We start from the raw sequence: 26,059 nt of genomic DNA on the forward strand, positions 1-26,059 counted from the left end.
GAGAGAGAGAGAGAGAGAGAGAAGTTTAGAGACATAAAGAGATGGACAGAAGGAGCCAGAGACAGAGAGAGGGATATAGAGAGAGAGACATAGAGGAATAAAGAGAGAGAGAGAACGAGAAAGAGAGAGAGAGAGAGAGAGGCAGACATAGATAGACATAGAGACAGAGAGAGAGCGAGAAAGAGAGAAAGAGAGAGAGAGAGAGAGAGAGAGAGATGGGGACAGAGAGATGGGGAGAGAGAGAGGGACAGATAGAGAGTAGGTTAATTAAATAATACAACAAAAGAGGACAGACAGGCGGGAATACAGACGGGCAGGGAGTAAGGCAAACAGACAGAGAGCCATGCAAGAAGGTTGAACACTGCAATGTGGTTGGCTGGGAGATCTGTCACTGTCCAATCAGAGGACAGGATGTTGAGCTTAGCTAATTTGTATTCCCCTCCCTTAGTCAAAGACAGAGAGTGAGACGAAAGAGAGAGAGAGAGAGAGAGAGAGAGAGAGAGAGAGAGAGAGAGAGAGAGAGAGAGAGAGAGAGTAGAGATGGAGAAGGAATGAGAACCAGAGGAGAGGACAGAGAGGGAACAGGGATACGAGAGGAATTCTTAAAGAGACAGTACATGATTTATTATGATGAGGAGGACACACAAACACAGACTCTCTCTCTCCTTCTCCTTGTATCTTACTCTCCTTGGGAATTTTCTCTGTAACCTATATAACCCTCACAGGCTACCTCTTGGCCCCATTCAGGTCAGGTTGGACAGTACATAAGAATACAAAATGTATATCTTACTCTCACACACACACACACACACACACACACACACACACACACACACACACACACACACACACACACACAAACACACACAAACACAAACACACACGATACAACAGTTAGAGGGAATACATTTTTTGTGTCCAAAAAGAGAAGAAAAGTACACAATCATTGAGAGAGAATATTTGGCATATAGACGAAGCAAACAGCTAAGCTAATGTCCTGATGTATCATCCGGGCTTTCCCACGCAGTGATGGAGCCTCAGAGCTAGGCAAAGCTAATGAAACTAATGAAAAACCGAGGTAGAAAGAAGGGAGCTACCTGCGTCCGGTTCCTGAGAGGTGCTGATTGGCCAGGAGGTGCTCAGAGAGGTCACTGAGGTCAACAAATCAGGCGCCAGGGTGTAAGGCAGAGTGGCAGGCGTCGGGGGGGCGGAGTTGGCAGCAGGTGTGGGGTCGGTCGTCTGGTCCAATGGGAGACCACCTGTGACCGGTGAGTCACTGGGTGTGGCATCATCATCGTTGCTATGGTTTCCCTGGGAGGCGGTGAAGTTTTCGTTGTCATTGTCAAATAGCGATTGGTTCAGGTGGTTTCTATCGGCGACAGAACCGTAGGGAGATGAGGAATGGATTCTGGGGTCAATAAGTCCACTGCCAAAGATTCCTGAAAAATAACACACACACACACATTAATAATTATATACATTAATAATAATATGTTGTAAAAAACAGACCAAGACAAGACCCGGCCATCGCACCATGAGAAACACAGATCTGAGTACGCAAAGGTTCTGATTTGCCCTAGTCCCAACCAGTAATGGTATGAAGCATTGAGGGATTCAATTCCCTGTGCAATAGATGATATTAAAATATACTTTAATTTTTGGGCAAAGAGGTGAGAAGGACACACAACCTTCATCAGGAAATATTTAAATTGTAATATATATATATATATTTTTATAATTACAATATATGATATATATATATATAAAATAAAAATAATAATAATATATATTTATATTTAATGATTAAAATAGACGAAAGACTAAATAATGGCACAAGGATGAAAGAATAAAAATAGATAATAATGAAATGAGTATGGTCTTGGTAGGATAATGGAACTTCTTCCGTTTGTCTGATTATTTCTGTTCATTTAAACTCTGATTAAAATGACCAACATCCCTAACATTCACAAGTGGCCATTAGAATTTCACTACTGTGTGTGTGTGTGCGCGCGCGCGCGCGTGTGTCTTTTTGTTTATTAATAGGGCAAATGTGACGCATGTGGGACACCTGTCTATGGAATGAATAACACACACACACACACACACAAACACACACCATACAGACCCAATGAAAGAAGATATTCTTTGTATAGAGTAGGTGATCGTGTTACTATGGAGATTACGATAAAAATATATTTCACCAACACGTTTGTGTGTGAAATATATTTTTGTGTCTATTTGTGTATAAGACCATGTAATAACATAACTGACATAGTACTCCAGTGTGTTTAGTGTGAGTGTGTGTGTGTGTGTGTGTGTGTGTGTGTGTGTGTGTGTGTGCGTGTGTGTGTGAGAAAGAGAGCGAGAGGGCGAGTGAGGGAAATGGCAAGGGATTTGAAAGAACAAGCCCTTCAAAGACCATTAGGTGTTTAATGATCAGTGAACAGGCTGTGTGTCTTTGTGTGTTCGTGTGTGCGTGCGTGTGCATGTTTGTGTGCATGTGTGTGTGTGTGTGTGTTAGAGTTAATGGTGCTTTCAAATGCTAGTGCCATACGACTTATGCACAAACAGCTTTAGTGCCATCTTGAGGATTCGTGTGTGTGTGTGTGTGTGTGTGTGTGTGTGTGTGTGTGTGTGTGTGTGTGTGTGTGTGTGTGTGTGTGTGTGTGTGCGGACGGGAGGGTGGAGATGAAAGAGATAGTTGTGTGAAAGATGGGGCGGAATGAGGAGGAAACAGCAGGACCAGCTGTAAACCACCAGCTGAGTGTGTGTGTGTGTGTGTGTGTGTGTGTGTGTGTGTGTGTGTGTGTGTGTGTGTGTGTGTGTGTGTGTGGTTTATGGTTGTACGTGTCTGAGTGGTTGTTTGTGAATGGTTGTACGTGTGTGTATGTGTTTGAACGTGTGTGTGTGTGTGCGTGCGTGCGTGTGTGTAAATGTGTGAAAGTGACAAAGAGTCGGACCAGTTTGTGTTCAAACAGACAGAAAATGTACGCATTAACCCCTTCAGTACCTCTCTCTCGCTCTCGTTTTTTGTTCTAATATGATACGCTATCGTGTATGCATGCACAAACACACACCAGCAGACAGACTTACACTTATTGTATAACAAAACGATCTATCATGCATAGAGCTGTGGTCTTTTGACTTCAAATATTTTAGAGAAAACTGACTCACTGAAATGTATTTGTGGGAGAAAGCGAGAGGGAGAGAGGACCAGAATCTACAGGCATTACAGTTTACATGTCTGTAATTTGAGCATTCATAATCTGTTCCATTACCAACTTTAAAGATTTTCAAAGTCATGTATCTGTTGGATATAGAGAGTGATATGTAGGAGGCAGTCTAGGTAAAGATATGCATAAAGGAGGTACATCGAGTAATCCAGGAAGGAAATAGTAATATGTAGGAGGCACAGAGAGTTCTGGGTTGAAGAGTGTGAAATCTAGGAGGTAGAGGGAATCAGGAGTAAAAGAGTGAGATCTAGGAGGTAGAGTGACTTCTAGAAGGTAGAGAGTGATATCTAGGAGGTAGAGAGTGACATCTAGAAGGTAGAGAGTGATATCTAGGAGGTAGAGAGTGATATGTAGGAGGTAGAGAGTGACATCTAGGAGGTAGAGAGTGACATCTAGGAGGTAGAGTTGTATCTAGGAGGTAGAGAGTGACATCTAGGAGGTAGAGAGTGACATCTAGGAGGTAGAGTTGTATCTAGGAGGTAGAGAGTGACATCTAGGAGGTAGAGAGTGATATCTAGGAGATAGAGAGTGACATCTAGGAGGTAGACAGTGACATCTAGGAGACAGTCATATCTTAATGGTAGGGTATGATTTATAGGAAGTGGATGAGTGATCTAAGAGGTAGATGGTGACATGGGAGGTAGAGTGACCTCAATGAGGAAATGAGCATCTAGGAGATACAGAGCAATGTTGAGGATGCAGAGAGTTAAATATAGGTAGAGGGATAGGTAGAGTGATCTAGGAGGAAGAGAGTGATATCTGGGAGGTAGAGAGTAACACCTACGAGGTATAGATTGAAATGGAGGAGAGAGAATAATATATAAGAAGCAGGGAGTGACATTGCGGATGCAGAGTGATATGTAGTAGTGTGTGTGTGTGTGTGTGTGTGTGTGTGTGTGTGTGTGTGTGTGTGTGTGTGTGTGTGTGTGTGTGTGTGTGTGTGTACCTGTCAGAGCCAGTATGAGCAGTAGCAGAGCAGCCAATAGGCTGATGGTTGGGATGAGGATGTACAGGAGGAGACGAGGGTGATTGGTCGATTCAAGCTTGTGAGGACACGCCTCCCCCATTATGTCCCCGCCTTCTGCTCCACCTGAGGCCTGACACACGGAGACACACACACACACACAATCACAAACATTTACAACCACTCAAACACGTGTACAACCACATTCACATACAACCACAAACACACACAAACAACCATATCCACACACACACACACACGCACACGCACACATACACATTTCGTGCATTAAACATGTGCTGTAGTTTAAATGATACACGTCTAAGATAACTTTTCTATCAAATCCGTCCTTGTGCTTCTCTCTAATCACGCTTCGTTTGCGCCTGATCTCAGTCTCACGAGTCACTTTAACGGGACGTCCCGCCATCCTTACCTGTCCTCTAGTCGCCGGTGACCTCTACGGTGGAAGCAGCGAACCGGTTATCTGCAGCACGCGCCTTGCCCCTGCATAGCGGCTACCGATCCGGTGAGAGAACGAGCTGGCGGCGGTGATGATACCGAGGGCAGGGACGGCATCTCAGTGGATGTCTTTCGGACGATGTCGTTATACCGGAGAATGCACCCTCTGACGGTATCTCTCTCTCTCTATAAGAGAAGCAGCTCTATCGGTTGTTGTTTAAGCGCAGATCCTTCGCGGTTGTCGGAAACTCTTAACCTATTCCAACCGAATTCCAGGCCGGACGGCGTAAAGATAAAAAGAGAGTAGGCTTACAACTTTTAAACAAGTAGGATAGTGAAAGCTCGCATAGTGACCCGTTACCACGATATGAACCGATAGTCGGACTAGACCAACCACCGAGCGTTCACCGGCACAGGCACTCCCAGGACCGGACCACGCCGGGTATTTTTATCTTACTCTGTGTGTGTGTGTGTGTGTGTGTGTGTGTGTGTGTGTGTGTGTGTTATTTTTAGGACCACCAAGTTGCGGGCTCGTGCACAAGTGAACACATAGAAAGACGATACGCGGGAGAAGAGGATGAGTGGAGGGGAAAACTTTACACCTCCTCCTTCACTTTAAATAGACACACACACACACACACACACACACACACACACACACACACACCAGACACACACACAGCAAATGTGTCCAATCGAATTTGGAAAAACCTTAAAGAACCATTTCACTTTTATAACGATGTGACCTAGTCTTCTCCGCGGAACTTTTTACAATCCACCTCAAGACAGGTCATCGTGTTGGCCTACAGCCTGAGACCCCTCCACACCTCTCACCTGGAACCGAGGATCCATTGAAACGGTCAATTCACGTGTTGTTGGTGGAGCTGTCAGACGTGCCCAGCCATTACAATGGTTAACCCTATTCACGCATACCTATTGAGTCTTTTTTATTATTATTAATGTAAAAATAGCAATTAGTAGAGGACGTTATGACTTCTACACCGATTTCTCTGAACTCTTTTTGGATAATTTCTTGAAAAGTTGTTATTCGTTGATCACCCTATGAAAAACAATGATCACCCTGTAAAAACCACTGATAACCATGCATATAGTAGAATCACTTTGTAGAACTCTTTATAAAAAAATATCCACCGGTCATAAAGTTTAACGGAAGGACACGAGGTCGCCTATAAACCACTTGGATAAAAGGTTAAAAGTTGAAGTCTACCGTTCCGCTGAAGACGACGCGCGGGCATGACTCTGCGGGCTCCCCGGAAAACATGACCTCCTCTAGCCGCTCTGCGCTCATCGCCGTGGGGCGAGCATCTCTCCGCGTCGCAGTGAAGCTGCGGTACTACCGGAGCGGAGCGGCTCGCGCTGCTCTGAAGGAGTCTCTACCCACGGTACTTTCCTAGGCCACGCCCTCTCTCCTCTTAAATTCCCTCCTCTTTGCTACTCGCTCTTTCTCTCCCTCACTCACACACACACACACACACACACCAGTAATTATCTCAATCTGGCACGCACCACTTCAATCTGGCTCCCGCCCACCTGCCCTCTCGCGCTGTGACACACGCCTCCTGCACTGAGATTTGCTCCACGTGAGCAAGCTTCAACATTTCAGGATTAGGAATCACAAGTAACACATAGCGGTATGCACGCACACACATCCTGCTGTGTCTCAGTGCACACGGCTTTAGGAGTTCATTGTCAGCATCATAATCCCCAACAACACAATCCTCGCTCACTGCACAGGTGCAATCTGGGACCCCGGCTTTGGCCCATGCGTCTTTGAGAGCCCTGTGTTTGACAGATACACACACGCACGAGCACACACACAAGCACACAAACGCAACAGACGAGAGACACAACAGAATGCGGCATTTCTCACGTTTATTTCAAGTAGAGAAAAACATTTGCATAGAAACACATCAAACTAATGTATCATCAATGTCGTTTCCTCGGAGACCGCTGTAGACCACGGCTTGTTTTGGTGTTTGTTTAGGGCTCATCCAGTATCCTTAGGAAGTGGACCAGACATACACGGACGGTGTTAAAGGCCAGACTATGAGTGTACATGTACACCTCAACAATAAAGTCCCACACAACACACACATCTTCTCTGCATCTATATCACACACACACAGCGTTACATCAGGTAATAGACAGCAGCGGCCAGCGCGACTCCACACACTGGCAGCAGAAGGAAGAGCTTGTATTTCGCCCAGCTCTCTCTCTCCTCCTCCACCTCTCCTTTCCTCCTTCTCTCTCTCCTCCTCCCCTTCTGTCGCTTCTCAAACGCCTCGCACTCCGCCTAGGAACGCACGCAAGAATGCACACACGCACACACAGGAGAAACATACCATGTTAAAAGGTGGTTCAAAGGATAATGGTTATCAGACGATACGAACATCAACGACTTCTATGTTTTATCTATACCTAACCTTATTAGGTTAGGTATAGATAAAACATAGAAGTCGAAGTGATTTAACCATACTAAGTGTGGTTAAATCACAAAAATCTGATATATTTTCAACAGTGTAGATGGAATAACCTTATATAATCAATCCATAAAAGGTAATGATTCCAGCAAGAACACTATCGTGAGAGATACACTTCTAAATAAACCTGTATCCAATCAGATCACAGCTTCAATAACACTATTAACCAATTAAGTAAGAGCCAATCAGATCGATGCTTAAGGAACATCAATATTAATATTGGTGTACATGGAAACAAATTCCCAGTAACCATGGGGACAGGGTCATACCTGGAGCTTCTTCTGCTCTTCCTCCTTGGCTGCCTTCTCCTCTTCCTCCTTCAACTGGAGCACATACACACATTATAGGTCATATTGTACAGTATATTCATTTATGTAGTTTTATTTTGCATGTGTGTGTCTGTGTATACCTTGCTGGCTTTCTGTAGATGCTGTTTACAGGTGTTGTCACACTCCACTACACTCTGGTCTTCTTGAAGTTTAGCGCATGGGAACTCCTGTGTTGGCACGCACACACACAGACACACACACACACAGACACACACACACAAAAACGTAAATTATACTTGAGATAATAGATTGGATTCCAAGTGTGTACATTTAGGGATGTGCAGATAGCCCAGTATTGTATCTGTATCTATATTTGTTGAGGCATCAAAACCATTTGTATTTGTATTTGGATAACAGTGGAGAAATAATCCAAATTTTTTGTTCATTCCTCTTGTTTCATCTTATATGTCATCTTATTTTAGGATATTAAAGTGTCAATACAAGTGTTTTTCAATAAACTATAATAATAATTATGAACCCTTGAAGGTAGGAAAGGCAATGTTTTGTCAAATCATTGCAAGGTACCGCCTATCCTACATTTAAATGTAATATTGGTTTCTGGTTTTCATAAACCCAGCAATAAACATCGAAGCCTATAACCACAAACCTAATTGAAAAGAAAACCCTTTTAAAACTAACATTCAGATCCTAATCCACATTCTAACCAATAAACAAAACTCTGAACTAATAAATGAGGGTGAACATTGTGGACCCCGCCACCACCCGCCCTAATTGGAGGACACTGAACAGACAGAATATAAACAAACAAGAAAAGGGCTAACGGGCGAATGCTAGCCTTAATCTCCTCCCGGTCAAATACGCATTGTTGTTGGTGACCCACAGGCTGACAGCGAGGTGAGCCCAGCGGGTAGAGGAACCAGCCACACTGCCAGAGCAACGATAATCTCCTGCTCCTGGGTCAAACAAACTCTGCTTCACATGTTGCAGGTTCCAACAGGGTTAGCCTAGTTATTATAAACTATCAGCAAAGGTTAAAAATAAAAATGGATAAAAAAAAACAAAGAAGTGGTGTAGCAATGTACAACGTTTTGCTTATATTTCATCAAACCTGCGCTGGACCTATTTGACATGTTCCATATTTATTTATTTTTTACATTCTTAAATATTTGTATGCAATAAATATGCGGAAAAACCCACGATTTGTGCTTTGCCTTTTAAGTGTGCATGCCTGGCGTGTGCACGCGTGCGTTTGTGTGTGTGGGTTTGTGTGTTTGTGTACCTTCTTGATCCTCTTGCAGGGACATCTCACTTTCACTTTCTGCTGACATATCTCCTCACATTGACCGGGATGACACACCTGCTTACAGCGGTGACCACAACTCAGCTACACACACACACACACACACACACACACACAAGCGCTGTTAGAAAAACTTCTATAATCTTGAAAAACCTTTTATACTGTATATTCTATATCCTTCTTTTACATAGCACCATGGAAGCATCTAACAGTGAAGCACGTGGAAGTGACCACACTGGCACCAGCTGCATTCATCCATAGCACAGCACAAGATCATAGAAACCACAAGATCAGAGGAGTTTAAACACTGGACTTGTTGTCGGGTAAGAAACGCAGTCCGAGGAAAAACAGAGTAAAACACTTTCAGCTGGCTTTTCCAATACCTACTCTGTGTGTGTCCGTGTGCGCATGTGTGTCTGTGTAGTGCACTAGTGTGTTTGTGTGTGTATGTGTGTGTGTGTGTGTGTGTGTGTGTGTGTGTGTGTGTGTGTGTGTGTGTGTGTGTGTGTGTGTGCCAGTAACTATGACAAAATGAAAAATCTAAATCATTCCCAGGTGAAAGTAATACACACGTTGAGAAAGAGGAGAGAGAAAAAGGGAAAGTGAGTGCATACGTGTGTGTGTGTGTGTGGCTGGCGCCAGAGCTTAATTGATTACCAAGAGTAGGAACAAAGGAAATGAAGGGAAAGAAAGAAAGAAAGAAAGATGCATAGGGAGACAGAGTAAGACGGACAGAGAGAGACCAACAGGCAGACGGAGTAAGAGTTTCTACTGTCCTTTTTAAGTTGTATTGGAGAATCATTATGATGAACAGTAATGTGATCTCAGAAGGTTATGGCGGACCACCCGACCATTCACTGTTTTCCTTACAGAGACCGCCCTGTGCTTCAGGGTGTGTGAGCTTGAGTGGGTCTCAGTGTGATGGGCTTTGTGTTTGAGTGTGTTTCGCTCTGTCTTCCAGTGTTTCTCAGTGTGTCTCAGTGTGTCTCAGTGTGTCTCAGTGTGTCTCAGTGTGTCTCAGTGTGTCTCAGTGTGTCTCAGTGTGTCTCAGTGTGTGCCAGTGTGTGCCAGTGTGTCTCAGTGTGTGTCTCTGGGCGTTCTAGTGTGTCTCAGTCTGTTCCAGTGTGTGTCAGTGTGTCTCTGTGCGTTCTAGTGTGTCTCAGTCTGTTCCAGTGTGTCTAAGTGTGTTCTAGTGTGTCTCGCTGTAAGATTCCGTGTGTTGAGCCGTGTGTTTCTGACAGATCCTCCCTTCAGCCAGAGCAACACACAAGCTTCCTGAGGAGAGTAGTGCACCAAGGTATGCTGTTATGATAAGCTTCTGAAAACATGGGCAAGCTAAGTTAATTATATCAGGAATGGGTAGAAAATGAACACGAAACCTAAACAAACGTGTGGTATGAACAAAAAGACCGGCCAACAGCAAGAAGGACACAGATGGACAGACAGACAGAGAGACCAGTGAAGAGACCAGACAGTGAAACAGAGAGAGAGGGAGACAGGAAGAGACGCACAGATAGGAAGACAGAGAAAGAGACAGAGAGAGGGACCAGTAGAGAGAGAAACAGAGTCAGACAGACAGGCAGAGAGAGAGCGCGAGAGAGACAGATACATTCTCTCTCATGGAAAGCCTCAACACTCGAACAGTGAATTCCAACATCGACAGAGGTATGACACACACACACACACACACACACACACACACACACACACACACACACACACACACAGTTTGATAACAGAGGTCTCATGATGCATTACTCTCCAAGCCGAGGTGTGTTTGAACACAGAGCAGAACAAGTAGGTCCTTACGTCTGTGTGTGTGTGTGTGTGTGTGTGTGTGTGTGTGTGTGTGTCTGTAGCGTGTGTCTGTAGGGTGTGTGTGTGTACCTCTTTAGGACACTGGTTGTTACAGGAGCCCAGCTGTATCTTGGATTCACGGTCGGCCGACTGCAGCTTCCTTCGCACAGAAACAACACACACACACACACACACACACACACACACACGTCACCTTTGATCTTTAAATGAGAACAGGCCCAGAGAGCACACCTGAACCAGCTGCCGTGTCTATCCCCAGGTGTGCGTTGCCGTGGGAAACAGATGGCTGGTGAAGTGAGTATCACAGGTGGTTAAGGAGGAGCGTTGGGATATATTTGAGAAGAACCAGATATTTACTACTACATTAATGCAGTGAATGTCATTTAGCAGACTTTTATCTTTTCAGTGTTTCTTTTTTTGTTTCCATCCATGTCTTTAGGGAGATGGGAGGGGTTGGGCAGCATCTTGCTCTAGGAAGTCTTCAGCTACAAAGAAAGGGTCAAAAACCAAGAGATTTGGGGAAAAATGCCCCAAATCTCCGCCCCGCAATGGTGACATCCGTACCCCATTTGAACGTGGAGTGTGTAGATAATGCAACTGTGTGAGTGCATGTGTATGTGTATGTGAGTATGTTTGTGTGCGTACGCACGTGCACTCTACGTATATCAGGGTGATCTTGCAGTGGCACCGCTGGCGGATCATCTGCTGACAGACGGGACAGTCCCCCGGGTGACAGCGGAGGGAGCAGGGGTGGGGGCAGCCACGAGGGCGGGGCTTACAGCAGCCCACCTCACACTCCTCACACTACAGAAGGGGGGGGGGGGGGGGGGGGAGTCAGAGCCAGAGAATTTTCTAAAATGACCCCAGGAGATAAAACAGGGGATGTAAAGAAGGAATGAAGATGCAATTATTTACCGTGGTCGCACTCCCCCCTGCCCTGTTTCCCTTGGATACCGTGTGGCACTCCTTGGTGCAGGTGTGGTTGCCACAGGTCAGAAGTCGTCTGCAAGGTCGCTTGCAGGTGAACGGCCCTCGCTTGTAACATGGAACAGGACTCACCTGAAACGGACACACACACGCACACAGACACACACACAAGCAAACATCAAATCGTGAAGCCCCTTATAGCAAACGAAGACGGGTTGTCAGGTAAAGGGACATATTCTCTGTTCCATCCCACAGCAAGCGTTAAGAACCAAATGGACACTAGGTGAAAAGTCCAATGAGCCGACAAACTGGATGCTCTGAGCACTACTGCGTCTCATGGGCGTTGTAGAACACCACACACGCAGAACTACAGTGCCACAGGGTTCTGACAAACAGAATACAGATTTTTACCACTCTCCTTCCAAAAACACACCACCTCCTGAAGCTGTCTGGAGGTGACTGGGACAAACAGAGGGAGAGAGAGGGGTGGAAAGACAGAGAGAAAGAGGTAGAGAGAGAGGGGTAGAGAGAGAGAGAGAGAGAGAGAGAGAGAGAGAGAGAGAGAGAGAGAGAGAGAGACAGAGACAAAAACAGAGAGGGGAGAGAGAGGTGGAAAGACAGAAGAGAGGGACAGAGAAGAGACGATGTGGGGGACAGAGAGACAGCCTGTGCCAGGAATATAAAAGCACTACCAGGATGAGGAGGGAGAGATAGATTATATGAGAGAGGACAGAGGAGGACAAACGGCTGCAAGGAGGACGAAACCAAACCGTTGTAGGGGACAGAACCTGAGAGCGTTGCAGATGGATAGATGGAGTCAGGGATGAGAGGAGAGATAAAGAGATTTGCAGTGTGCAGATATTTATATTTTTGCATCACTCTCAGGCATGAAGGTCAAAGGATGAAAGAGATAAGAAAAGAAGAGAATCAGACACAAACAAAGACGAAAGCCCATGACCCCAACTTACCTCATGTTCCCCAAGGCAGGCGCTGCAAACACACAAAACACAACGCAACTTAGCATCGTATAAATGTCATCCTATTAACAACATCAGCTATCACCATTAACCTTACTGTCATCATTCCATAATTACACCATAACTATTATCATCGCCATCATAATTGTCATTATCCCTTGTCGATCGTGGTTGCTAAGCATAGAGTGCTTGATGCCTGGCCAGTTCTATGGTAGCATCAGTGAGATATACATACCAGTAGTAACTAGTAGAACCGGGAACTTCTACCTTGGCTTATTATGTTGCTGTTATATGAAACGCAGAAGAACCCTCACTAGCATGCAGGGGTTCAGGTGCACACACGTCCACAGACACACACGATTTGGAGTCACTAAATGCGTTGCAAAACTGCAGGCATTTTGAAGCTAGCAGAATGTTAAAAAAATGTGTATAAGCAAACACACTCACAGCATGTAGCATGTGTACAGTCTCAGGTCTACTGTTCCATGACAAGACCAAAGCACCACAGCATGACTGTGCATGTGTGCAAGTTTCTGTGTGTTTGTGTATGTGTGTTTGTGTGCGTGGGTCTGTGTGTGTGTGTTGGTTTGTGCAAGTCACTAAGTTGACCATCATCAATCATACATTGTTAATTGTCTTTATCAACGTATGCATTTTATATACATTTGTATTGTAACCAAGTTTGTCAAATTTATTAAAGCTAGTTAAAAATGTATTCATTAAAGCTAACTTTCAAGGATCCTTTATTTATAATATATTTATAAGCGAGTTATTAATTGTTCAATAACATTGACCATTGACCATTGTGTGTGTGAGTAAAAACACAAGAGTTCTAAACGAGTATTTTCTTAAACAACATTAGTGAATCGGCCCACCAGATGTTTGAGTGTGTGTGTGTGTCTGCATGTGTGTGTGTGTGTGTGTGTGTGTGTGAGTCTGTATGTGTGTGTGTGTGTGTATGAGTCTGCATGTGTGTGTTTGTGTGAGTCTGCATTTGTGTGCGTGTGTGTGTGTGTGTGTGTGAGTCTGCATGTGTGTGTGTGAGTCTGAGTGTGTGTGTGTGTCACACATCACGTACGTTGGTATAGGTACTTGACACGGTGGACAGGGCAGAGCTTTCTGTATGAAGGCTGGCTCTGTCGGTTGCTCCCATGGACCGGCCACCTTGGCCTAACACACACATGCACACGCACACAAATGTTACAAAATCCCACTTTGGTCTGGAAACATGAGTTCATATGTGAAATCGACACAAGCCATTGACATTGACGGTCATACTGCAACTTACATTTGACGTCACTAAGACAACATGCTTCGAGACAAGAGTTTACTGGGGGCTACACGAACAGGACAGGTGTGTTTCTACATAATGAGGACTAGGACAGTTGTGTTTACCTTACTAGGACCAGGACAGGTGTGTATATCTAACAAGGACCAGAACAGGTGTGTCAAACTGACCAGCAAAAGTGGGTGTGTTTGTGTATCTGGCCCAGGACAGGTGTGTATATCTAACGAGGGCAAGGACAGGTGTGCGTGTTCCTAACGAGGACCAGACCAGGTGTGTCTCTAACGAGGACCAGGCCAGGTGTGTGTTCCTAACGAGGACCAGGCCAGGTGTATGTCTCTAACGAGGACCAGGCCAGGTGTGTGTCTCTAACGAGGACCAGGCCAGGTGTGTGTTCCTAACGAGGACCAGGCCAGGTGTGTGTTTCTAACGAGGACCAGGACAGGTGCGTGTTCCTAACGAGGACCAGGCCAGGTGTGTGTATCTAACGAGGACCAGGCCAGGTGCGTGTTCCTAACGAGGACCAGGCCAGGTGCGTGTTCCTAACGAGGACCAGGCCAGGTGCGTGTTCCTAACGAGGACCAGGCCAGGTGTATCTCTAACGAGGACCAGGCCAGGTGTGTTTACCTGTTGAGACTTGATGAGCACCCGGTCGTGGCAGGGAGCAGGACACGTGTGTTTGCAGCCGGTGAGGGCCAGCAGGCAGGGCTGGCGGCAGGGGGGGCAGGCCTCTTGGTGACAGCGGTGGTCCTCCCTGGCGGGGTGGTGGCAGGAGGGAGGCGACCTGGAGACACAGAGCAGAGGAAGACTTTCTGGAAGACTTTCTATTTAAATAGTCAGGCGAGTTCTGCAGGCAGATTGTTGTTTTTTGTCTTTTTATTTCTTTTTGTTATAATAAATGCTATTATTTATTACTGGCTACAAACTTTGGGACCTATCTCCTCCAAATATTGTTCACCTTCAGACTCCAATGTTTTCTTTGAATAAAATTGCACACTATCATTCAATCATCTAACCCTCAATATGTAAATAAATTGATCTTTGCACTATGTGAAAACATCGATCGGTATTATACCCGTTGAGAATCTGGTGTTTATGTGTGCGACTGCTGTTTAGATTACACTGAGTCCCAATGGAGGCTCTTGCCTTCCTTGGCACAGCAGCAAGTCCTTCAGAACAAATAAACTCACATACTTGAAGGGACAGACACATGTTCAGATGTTTGTTTTACATTTACTGAGCAGGACAATGTCCCAATAAAATAAGTCTGAGTTATAGTCTTTTAGAACGAGGTTATGGACGGATGCTAGGTTCTTCATACATGGCGGGGGGGTCTACTTGTGGGAGAGGCAAACAATGAGGGAGGCTATGTTTCTAAATGCTCCGTTAAAACCCTGTGATGTAAGCACACAAACGAAGCAAGCTGGGACTCCTGAGAACCCAACAGTATGAGCCTTATGGTTCTGTGGCCTAGCTATAAAGAAGCTGGGCAAGAGAGAATAAATCCAAAACACATTCTGCCACCACAAATGATGCCTTACCTTTGGTCATTGTCATACCAGTAGCCCTATGCATCATGCTAGTACTACTTCTATTACTCATCATACTCATAATTATCATAAGAATAGACCCAAGTGCAAACTTAATCACTAAGGTTTAGATATTTATTGAACTATTAAGAGATTTCCCCAGGAGTTGGACATTATTTCAATGGTTTGTATGTTTATACCGTTACGCTTATTCCATTCAAACTTTAAACTTTTGACCTCAAATCTTTTCACTTGGGTTCAGCTGTTCAACATTTCTATACGTGTCGACGATTTATTTAACATATTTTAAAGCTCATTTTACACTATAGCAATCGCCGCATCTCGTACAGGGGCAGCTGTTCCGAGGGGCTGTCTCTCCCCCCCACAGCGCTGGCCGGGGGGCTCACCTGCAGAGCTCCTTGCAGCGGGGGGGTTTGGTGCTCCGCTCCCTCCCGCACGGGACCACCAAGCAGGAAGAGCCACACGCACACCTCACCGGGACCGTCTCCGGACACGGATAGCAGGCACCTACACACACACACACTTTAATACAATTGTCATCCCTCCATCCATCCTCCATCATCCCTCCATCATCATGTCTGTCCTCTATTCTTCATCCATCGTCCCTCCATCCTTCTGTCTCTCCTCCATCATCATGTGTGTCCTCTATGATTCATCCATCATCCCTCCATCCTTCTATCTCTCCTCCATCATCCCTCCATCATCATGTGTGTCCTCCAGATTCATCCATCATCCTGTCTCCATCATCCCTCCATCCTCCTATCTCTCCTCCATCATCATGTGTGTCCTCTATGATTCATCCATCATCCTGTCTCCATCATCCCTCCATCCTTCTATCTCTCCTCCATCATGTGTGTCCTCTATGATTCATCCACCATTCCGTCTGCTATCCCTTAATGATTATATGTATCCTCCTTCATAAGTTCACCAGTCTGTCGGTCTGTCCTCGATCCCCTCTCCGTCAGTCTGTCTCCTTGATCATTGTCTCTCCCCGTCTGTCACGCTGGACGACTCAGCCGAAGGCGTTTGTTAGGTCATCGAAAAAGGCGACAGTTGGACATAGCGTCCCTCATTTCAGGGGCCTAACTTCCAATTAAAAACCAGAGACCTTTAAACACAAACACACACAAAGACCCAAACACACAAACGGTGAACGCATCGCACACACAGACACACACATAGACGTGGAATGTGGCGGTTGCCATCTGATGACCTATGCTTCCTGTGTTACGCCGAAACCTTTCCCCGACTTGCATGCGTGTGCATGCATCTAACGATCTCGGCCCCGCTCCTCAAAAGGTCAGGGTAGCCAATCAGAAGAGAGAAAAGCCCATCAATTATCTTCTATCTTTTCAGCCAATCCAGTGACAGAGAGACGAATAAATTAGCTTTTATCCCCCTATCTGGAGACAAAAGACAGGGAGGACATTTAAACACAAACAAATTGCACACAAACGCATGCAGACACACACACACACAAACTTTACATGTGTATGGGAAAGCGATGACCTCTGCATCCTGGTTAAACTCATTAATCCAACTCAACAAAGACACAGAGGCCTGTGAGTGTGTGTGTGCTTGCGTTCATGCATTTGTTCGGGTGGGTGTCATGCAGCTTTTTGATCATTTTTAACCAAATCTCAAAGCAGGCAATCAATTGCTCTTTCTCTTGGGTCACAAAAGACACATACACACACACCCAAACCACACACAATCAAACACATACACACACATAATATACCAATATATGTATTGCATAGAAACGCAGTACAAAAAGTGAACAAAAACCAAACAGTTAATAAACAGGTCGAGAGCTGGACAAGCAGTAAGTAAGACAAAACAAGGCTTGTGTTCCACTAGTCACTCATGCTTACAAGTCGGCGAACAATAAAACGGCTTTAGACCCACATTGAAAAGCACATAGAAGGAACCTCAGGGATAAAGAATAAGAGCTCGTACTTATATTGTTACTTGTGATGCACTCGGTGTAGTGTACTATAAAGCAATATAAAACTAAGCCAAAACACACCTCTTTTACACACAAAGAAATAACACACAATGACCTCCTGCACACCGCGGATATTCAACCTACACATCGGACACAGACGTGCACTACTACACACAAGGTGCTGTGGACTCAGAACATTCCGGAGCCTGACCCTTGAACCTCTCTCGCTGTGGCTGTCCCGGCCAATCACAATCCACCGGGCACACACTCATCTGAAGTGACCGTTTCTGCGTAGAGGTGGTGTGTGTGTGTGTGTGTGTGTGTGTGTGTGTGTGTGTGTGTGTGTGTGTGTGTGTGTGTGTGTGTGTGTGTGTGTGTGTGTGTGTGTGTGTGTGTGTGTGTGTGTGTGCGCACGTTACCTTGGTGACAGATTGAGGGACATTTATGGTTGCGGCAGCCCAACGATCGTCCACAGTTCTGGTCACATGGCGGGCAGTTACCGGGGCAACACTGCGGCACAACAGGGACATTTGCATAGAATGCGAAAGGTTAATTTGGACAATTACTCAAAATAGTGAGCATAGCATTCCAACGGTTATTTTTTAAGAACTACCCATCATATTAGGCAGTATGTTAGCATAGCATGCTAAAGGTTGTGTTTAACAAGTACTCGTGGGCATTACGCTAGCATAGCAATCTAAAGGCTCTGCTTATCAAGTATTTATAACAGTGGGCAGTATGTTAGCATAGCATTCAAAAGTTTATTTTTAACAATTACTTCATCATAGTGGGATTCATTTAAGCATAGCATGCAAAAGGTTGTGTTTAACCAGTACTTATAATATTGGGCAGCATGATAGCATAGCGAGCTAAAGACTTAAGACTTAACAGATTTAAGAAATAATAAAATCAAACATAAAAACAATATAGTCGACAAAGAAGGATTGCAAACAGTTTGCGATGCGTATTGGACACAGCGCCTCCCACCTGTGTGGGGGATATATGTCTCTGTGTTTGTCTCTGATATAAAAAGGGGAACCTTTCTTCTGCACTGGTGCCTCTGGCAGCTCCTGGTATTGGGACACTTGGTGTCACAGAGGTACTCCTTATGGCAGGGCACCACGCGGCTGTAGCGGCCACAGCGGCACGACCGCTCCACCTCCTGCACAGACCAAGAACATCGACCAATCAACCTGTATACAAATGACCAATTTACCTTTGTCCATTAAAATCATCAATTAAACACATGTCGCCGATCAAGCAATAGTATGCTCATTACGTTGATGTATGATCACATGTTGTGGTGACCGGGTGAGGTACTGAGTGTGTGTGCGTGTGTGTGTTCACCTGTCTGCAGGTCTCACAGTTGCCATGGTGACATCTCATGGAGCAGGTGTGTATCCCACACGCCAGTGGACGGTCACACGTGTCCCCGCACGTCCCGACCTCCTCCGTGCACGGGCGCGAACACTCTACACACACACACACACACACAGTAAATAAAATGCCGTCCCTCAGGGGACTTGGTTGTTGATGATGTTCGATCGATAGGAAGCCACACAACTCTAAAAGTACATAGGGAAGTGTGTGTGTGTGTGTGTGTGTGTGTGTGTGTGTTCCCATGTGAAGTTAAGCTGCTGAATCTTTCTTGGCTTTCGTGTGTGTGTGTGTGTGTGTGTGTGTGTGTGTGTGTGTGTGTGTGTGTGTGTGTGTGTGTGTGTGTGTGTGTGTGTGTGTGTGTGTGTGTGTGTGTGTGTGTGTGTGTGTGTGTGCGCGCGCTCTCACTGGACTTTCCGCAGGGACAGGCCCTCTCCCCCGTGCGCGGGCATGCGCCACACAGACCCCCATGACACTCTCGGTCGCAGGTGTGATTACCACACGACAACACACCTCCGCACACCTTGGGGGGGGGGGGGGGGGGGGAGGGAAGGAAGAAGGAGACAAGGGGAGAGGAAAGGAGGTGTAGAGGTATGTTTACATTTCCATTTACACTAAGGGCATTTAGCAGACGCTTTTATCCAAAGCGACTTACACTGCTGTTACTGTTGGTACACTAAGGTTAACCCATTCCCCGTACACAACAAAGACAGCTAGGATAAGATGGTACACAAGAACACACCTGGAGGAGAGGAGTCATATATTCATTGTGACCTACTAACTGACATACAGATTTACTTGGCTTTATTAAATTACATTTATTCGAAGAGGGGGAGGAGAGGGGAGGGGAGGAAGGAGATAGGGTGAGGAGGGTAGGAAATGTGAGGGAGGAGATAATAGAATTGGGGACATTTTAGAGTCAGGCAGGACAGACGAAAAACAAAGCGGGGTGGGGGGGGAGAACCTGTTTGCAGTTCCAGGACGGACTGGCGCACTCCCTCTCCGTCTGCTCCCGTCCACAAACACACTTCTGAACACTGACTCTGGGACAAGGTGCACAGGGCCCTGGGAAGGAGACGGACATAAGACAAGGAGAGAGACCAAGGGACAGAGACAAAGAGAGAGAGATGGAAGTCAGGTCACCGATACCAACAGGTTATATGTATTTAAAGTGTTCTCTAGTTAGGAAATAAATATACATGATGTGAGGAATATATTTGGAGTTCTATATTTCATAACTATGTATCATAGGAAGAGATCCTGTGTAATTGATGATAAAAATACAGTACATGATGAGAGTATATCAGAAACATAATAACAGGTATCAGAGCTAGAGCCCCTATAGGTGTGTGTGTGTGTGTGTGTGTGTGTGTGTGTGTGTTTGTGTGGGTGTGTACCTGAGTGACATTGCTGCGTGCAGCTGTGTTGTTTGCAGGGCAACATCTTTCCACATCGTTGTTGACATGACCAGGCCTGACAGAACGTACACACACACACACACACACACACACACACACACACACACACACACACACACACACACACACACACACACACACACACACAGTTATTGAAGAACATGATGATTAAGTTGTTGCTCTGCATCTTGTTGGTAGAGCAAGGCACCACCGCCTATGAAGATAGTATGCAAGGAAAGGGTTTATTTCACTTTAAACCCATCCAGCTTATTACACGGCTACCTAAATCAATTTATGTCACAAATGTGATTAATTTTTAATTATATTATGGCTTCCGGTACAAAAGTTTGATTCTATGGTTGGAGAAACAGTCTACTATTCAGAAACAACCCATCATTAAATACCCCAGTTGACCAATCAGAATAGTGTATTCGACAAAGCCATGCAATAATCATATTAAGGTCATTTAGTAGATGTTTGCATAGTGAACCAATAGAGGTATTCCTGTAGATTTATTACACAGCTTTGCTGAATACACGATTCTGAAGTCAATTATGTCATCCAGCGGTCAGTTATTTCTGAATAGCAGTCCGTTGCTCTGGACACTACATCCAACCTTAGAAACCAACAGGCCATTATTTTTTGTGGAAGCATTTAAATCCTTTTTAAAACATTTCAAAAAAATTGTGTTGAGGACAGTATTTGCTGACCGTATTTTGAGACAAAACAACTTTTTTTTAAATTTATTCGGTTAGAAGCCGTGTTATAACATTTAACATTAACATTTTTATATAATGTTAATATTATCATCAGGATAATGAGCATATATCGCATATATATCGTTTTGTGATTAGTGTGTGTGACCATGGGGGCATCCATGGTAGTCGTCGGTACCCATGGTTACCGGGGGTTGTTGTTACCTTGTTGCTACAGCGACGAGGTAGAGGCCGGCCTTTGCCACACATACAGGCAACATGGACCATCTTCGGACAGGGAGGGCAGGGGCCTGGCACACACAGACACACACACACACACACACACACACACACACACACACACACACACACACACACACACACACACATTACTGACAATTGTGATGTTTTTGTATGTAAAAAGGTTGTATGCATGTTTATAAATGTACATATATTAAACATTTGTGCGGTAGCGTGTATATTAATGTGTGACGTTGTGTGTGTATATGAATGTGTGAGGCTGTGTGTGTTTTCATCTGGTTTTTGTTATCGCGTGCCTTACCTGGGTGACAGAGCAGCAGACAGGTGTGTCCACAGCTGGGGGTCAGGGGTCGCTCACAGACCTGACCACAGGAGTGAGGCAGCAGCCAGGGGTCCACAGGGGGGTCCTGCACCTTCTCACAGTAACACACATACCTACACAGACACACACACAAACATATACACTATGACACTAGACTGGGGAAGATTGAAGTAGCTTTGCATTGCTTTAATGACGATACAAAATAATATGGTACAGAGATGAAACCCACCTGTTGGGAGTGGCACTGGGAGGGTACTCTGTACGACACTTCGGACTGGGTGAGAGAACGAGGAGACGATGGGGGGAGAGGAGAGAAGAGAACAGAGGACAATAGAGAAGTAGAGAAGAGAGACCAGGGGGGGGGCAGAGTAGAAGGACAAGGGTTAACTACTGAAGACCCTTTAACACATTTACTCATTGCCCCATGCAAGATTTCCTGCATGGGGGCCAAGTGTAAACGAGAACAGGGATCAATATTCTGGGAAATCCGCAACAGCCATTTGCCTTCTCCAGCCCAAGTAACATTTCTGGATCACTGCCCGTACAGCTGTGTTGGGAATGAAAGCGGTACCTTCATTTGGGAGAGGCACGTTAAGGGTGACGTCCGTCTGACGCAAGGCAAATTTCAGATGGAGCGAGTTAACCAATCACAAGACTCTGTTGAGAACTTATTCGTAACATGCCAATGCTTATCGGGTAATGCGGCTGGCAACGGAACGTTTTTCATCACAACCATATGCTGCATTGTCCCTTGGCCCATCTATTCCAGAATTGTTATTTCATGTGTGAAAGGGGACAAGACGCAATCACTAGCGGTGCCTGAAAGTTGATGCTTGTGATGTGCAGGGAACTATGTGGGAGCGGGTCTTTAGTTCACTATTCAGTCGCTCGTCAAGAGGAGACAGTGCAAAGGCTGCTGGCCTCCTCACCAGGGCCATGGGTGCTGCTTCTGACCAAAGTCCTCGTCAGTCACTGAGGAAACGAGGAAGGCAGAGTCCTTTGCCCACTTCTGGATGCAGGGGATGTGGAAGAGAGAGTAACACCCGCCACAGCTCCACACCTAGGGACACAAGGGAAGCACACAGACCGCTTTGGACGGGATCAAAGTATGTGTCGTGCGTGTGTTAAGTGTGTGTGTGTGTGTATGCTCGTGCGTGTGCATGCATGCGTGCCTCGTACCGCCTGGATCCTCTTGACGGAGGCAATGCAGATGAGGCAGGTGACCGCTCCGGACTGGAACAGCTCACTCACATACTGATTGGTCCTCTCTAGCCCATTCACATCACCACCTGCACACACACACACACAATTGATAAAAAATATGTAGGATTTGTTTGTGCACCAGTATATAGCATTCATAGGAATGTATCCATTCCTTGTTACCCCCCACTAGTTGGGTGGAGAGAGTGCAAGGGGCACCATCTATTGGTTATATATGGTACTGCAGCTCTCTGATGACAATCATATACCCATAAGCAACTGCTTAGTCACATTATTAACAAACAAGCATTACTGTGAATCCGATATAGAGTGTGTGTGTGTGTGTGCTCAATAAAAAAAAAAAATAGAAAGACTGAAAATGTCAATATAGGGACAATCTGCACAGAAGAAAACAAACAAAGACATATGAATAAAGTGGGGCCAGTCCGTCTAGTGCTTAAAACTTGATAGCTTGGTTAACAGTCTAGGGGCTGCATCTTGGACAAACTGGAACCGAGTCACAGAAGAGTGATTGAGGAAGTGAACAGCGGGTTTTAGTACTAGTCGGGAGGAGACCAAAGCATGCATGATTTCTTTGTGTTACCTGTCTGGTCCGTGTAGGTCGTAAAGGTTGAGGCGAGAATCTTTCCCTTCTTTACATCCCTTTTCCCAATCTCTTCATCTTCCTCATCGGAGGAGGAGGAGCTGTAATGGCTCTGGACCAATCGCTGAGCAGCAACCATGTTTGACTTCCTGATCTCCTCAAACTTCGATTGGACAGTCAAGCCTGACCAACACACAGCAGTAAGTAAAACCCAATCCTTTCCTAGTGACATTTCCACAATGCTTAATTAGTAATACCCAAGTATATATATTGTTATATCCTGTAACACATGCAGTAAATCAATCCTTGAAAATCAATCAAATCAAATTATCTCTTCATACTCGAAAGAAAGTTTGTCAGTAGCATGTCTCGAGAGACAGAAGATAGCAGACAATAAGTTGTATAAACATAGCATGCTGCAGTACAATGACAAAGCTTATTTACCAGCTACCATGTCAGATGTCTACATCCAACACCATGTCATAAAGCTGTAGTCTGTATCGACAAATGGGCTTCGCCGAGTGCTGCACAAAATATCGAAACATTTCAAACGTTTTCTTACTTTGTTCATTTTTCGCCGAGGGGATGTTGTTCGTCTTGCCACCTCCTCTTCCTCTTCCCTCCCCTCCTTTACTCCCCTCTGCTGATGCTCCTCCTTTCCCCTCTCCTCTACCTCTCCCCTCTGCTCCTCTCTTGGCCCCTGCTTTCCCCCCTGCTCCTCCTCCTGCTCCTCTTCCTCCTCCTCCTCCTCCTCTCTCCTCTCCTCCCCATACTCCTGCAGGAGGAGCTGGTTTGGTGGGAGCAGGGGCAGCAGCAGCAGCAGCAGCAGCAGCTCCGGGTCTCTCCTCCTTCTGTGGAGGTCGTGATCTCTCACCTGACCCGGCACTACCTCTGCCACGCCCCTTGCCTTGCTGCCTCCAGGCTGGCTCCATGGCAACCCTTGGATAGATAAGGTGGTACTCAGGGCGATTTACTAGCCAAACACTCATATAAAGACCATCATATATATATACACACCATCATACATCATTCAGATAGCGATATAAATGTAGTCTGACACAAGATAATGCATATTCATGAGTCTCTGTAAAGATGGCTTAAATATTCACTGTTTAGTACATTGCCGTACATCACATGAAGTTATCATTTATAGGCCGACTCAACTGTGCAATCTATGTACATAATGTTTATAATTTGGAATACCTAAGTAGTATAATACATATCTTAAATATATGTTGACACAAGTCCCTTTTTCACTCTTAAAAGTAATTTAATCAGACTATGTAGACAGAAGCATACCCACACTACATCTCGAATGTTATGAATGAAAACTTGTTTTCTGATATTCGGCTAGCGATGCATCTTGTGTTAAAGTATATGTTCACATGGTAAATCATGTTTCGGTCTATGCCCGAGGTGATTAGTCTTATATATGCAAGTCCTGCAGAGTGCACTCAAAGGTTAGCACTTCTCAGCTAACCATGACATGTTTACAAGAAACGGAAGAAACAACTTACGACTTTCGGGAGTGACGTTCAACTACAATTAATTAGCACTAGAAATAAATGTCTTCCGGTGTTACAGAGGTAGGGATTAATAAGAGGAATATGATTTAGCAAAAAGTTGATTCACCGGAGCTAACGCGCACTGTATTGCAAGTGGCCGTGTGTAGACATGCGCATTAAAGTGCCGATGGGAAATGTGGTTCTCAAAGTCAAGGGACATCATTGTTTTAGGCAGAAGCTCGAATATAAAGTACTACAAATACCATAGCTCGTAGGAAAGGATGGGGCAGTGCTACGTGTCAAACGCCGTTGACGCGCTCTCTCTCTCCCTCTCTCTCTCTCTCTCTCTCTCTCTCTCTCTCTCTCTCTCTCTCTCTCTCTCTCTCTCTCTCCTCTCTCTCTCTCTCTCTCTCTCTCTCTCTCTCTCTCACTCGCTCTCGCTCTTTATTATCTATTTATTATCTATTTATATCGTTTGTAGACAGTGGTTCTCAATTATTTTTTACTATCTACATGGAAGGGAAAATAATTATATAAATAATTATATAAATACATTCATCTATATACATTTACAACTAGCTGTTTTTCAGATTCAACTTATTTGATGACGCCTGCATTAAAATAAGAAATAGAATCTTGAGAAAATATATATTTTATTGTTTATATTATATATATATAAATTTATATATATGATATATATATTTCGATAATTGTATTTAAAGATATATATATATTTATATATATATAGTTACATATATTATACGTTCAATCTATGAGTATAACCTGTTTTGTTGAAGCATCTTTTGATTGTGCATGAATACACATGATTATTTTTATTCATTAAAATAGAAAAAAAATGTAAGGAACTAAATTAAGTGAATGTTTATGGCGAAGGATTGTTTGTCTATAAAGCACAACCGCTAAACTCAAGCATCAATGTTATCTCAGGGTAGCACGGACTATAGATGTACCACCAAAATGTAAAATGTTTCGTGTTACAAAGTTTGGTTTCCCAGCTCAAATTGATGATCAGATACGTTATCTGTTCTCTGAGTTTTCAATCGCACCTGGATGAAAGTCTGTTGTTCCACTGTGTACTTTTCAGGGTAAAAATTGATCCCCTATAATTCTCGGATTATATTTTAAGATCCATTCATCAAACAAAGAAATTTTAATGCAACAATACCTTACAACGTCAAAACAGTAGTTCATTCATTCTGATGAAAACAAAATAAACAACCATCCTCTTTTTGAATTACCTCCTCTTCTTCCTTATCCTCTCCTCCTCTCCTCCTCCTCCTCTCTTCCACACCTCCAAGCTCGCTACACCCACTACTACAGCTGCATTGCTCCTCCCTCCCGGTCTCTCCTTCCTCTCCCCCTCCCTCCCTAGGTCTGCTACACCCATTAGGTCTCCCTCCCTGT

At 44.8% G+C, this 26,059-nt stretch overlaps 2 protein-coding genes across 2 annotated transcripts in view; both read right to left on the bottom strand.

Annotated features, from left to right (window-relative positions):
- The window catches only part of corin (corin, serine peptidase), a gene marked incomplete at both ends in the record, with an annotated part of 17,530 nt that extends 11,565 nt beyond the window's left edge, over positions 1 to 5,965 (bottom strand). Inside the window, 3 exon segments of the mRNA XM_079757907.1 lie at positions 1,098 to 1,439; positions 4,180 to 4,330; positions 5,885 to 5,965. Coding sequence (XP_079614033.1) covers positions 1,098 to 1,439; positions 4,180 to 4,330; positions 5,885 to 5,965 — 574 coding nt within the window.
- Positions 5,966 to 6,539: 574 nt separating this feature from the next.
- On the bottom strand, positions 6,540 to 24,783 carry nfxl1 (nuclear transcription factor, X-box binding-like 1). The gene is made up of 25 exons (XM_079757912.1): positions 24,647 to 24,783; positions 23,692 to 24,068; positions 23,130 to 23,312; positions 22,505 to 22,614; positions 22,255 to 22,385; positions 21,555 to 21,599; positions 21,305 to 21,438; positions 20,968 to 21,053; positions 20,027 to 20,102; positions 19,594 to 19,694; positions 19,038 to 19,152; positions 18,600 to 18,724; positions 18,292 to 18,414; positions 17,672 to 17,762; positions 15,691 to 15,811; positions 14,382 to 14,538; positions 13,548 to 13,639; positions 12,461 to 12,482; positions 11,481 to 11,624; positions 11,215 to 11,369; positions 10,635 to 10,704; positions 8,727 to 8,831; positions 7,567 to 7,653; positions 7,427 to 7,480; positions 6,540 to 6,970 (listed from the first exon to the last, which is right to left on the bottom strand). Exons 2-25 carry the CDS (start codon positions 24,059 to 24,061, stop codon positions 6,806 to 6,808), a joined length of 2,862 nt encoding a protein of 953 aa, XP_079614038.1. The 5' UTR covers positions 24,062 to 24,068; positions 24,647 to 24,783; the 3' UTR covers positions 6,540 to 6,805.
- Between the last annotated feature and the right edge of the window lie 1,276 nt (positions 24,784 to 26,059).

This window comes from Pollachius pollachius, assembly GCF_949987615.1.
Source record: "Pollachius pollachius genome assembly, chromosome: 20".
In the NCBI taxonomy this organism is placed as follows: domain Eukaryota; kingdom Metazoa; phylum Chordata; class Actinopteri; order Gadiformes; family Gadidae; genus Pollachius; species Pollachius pollachius.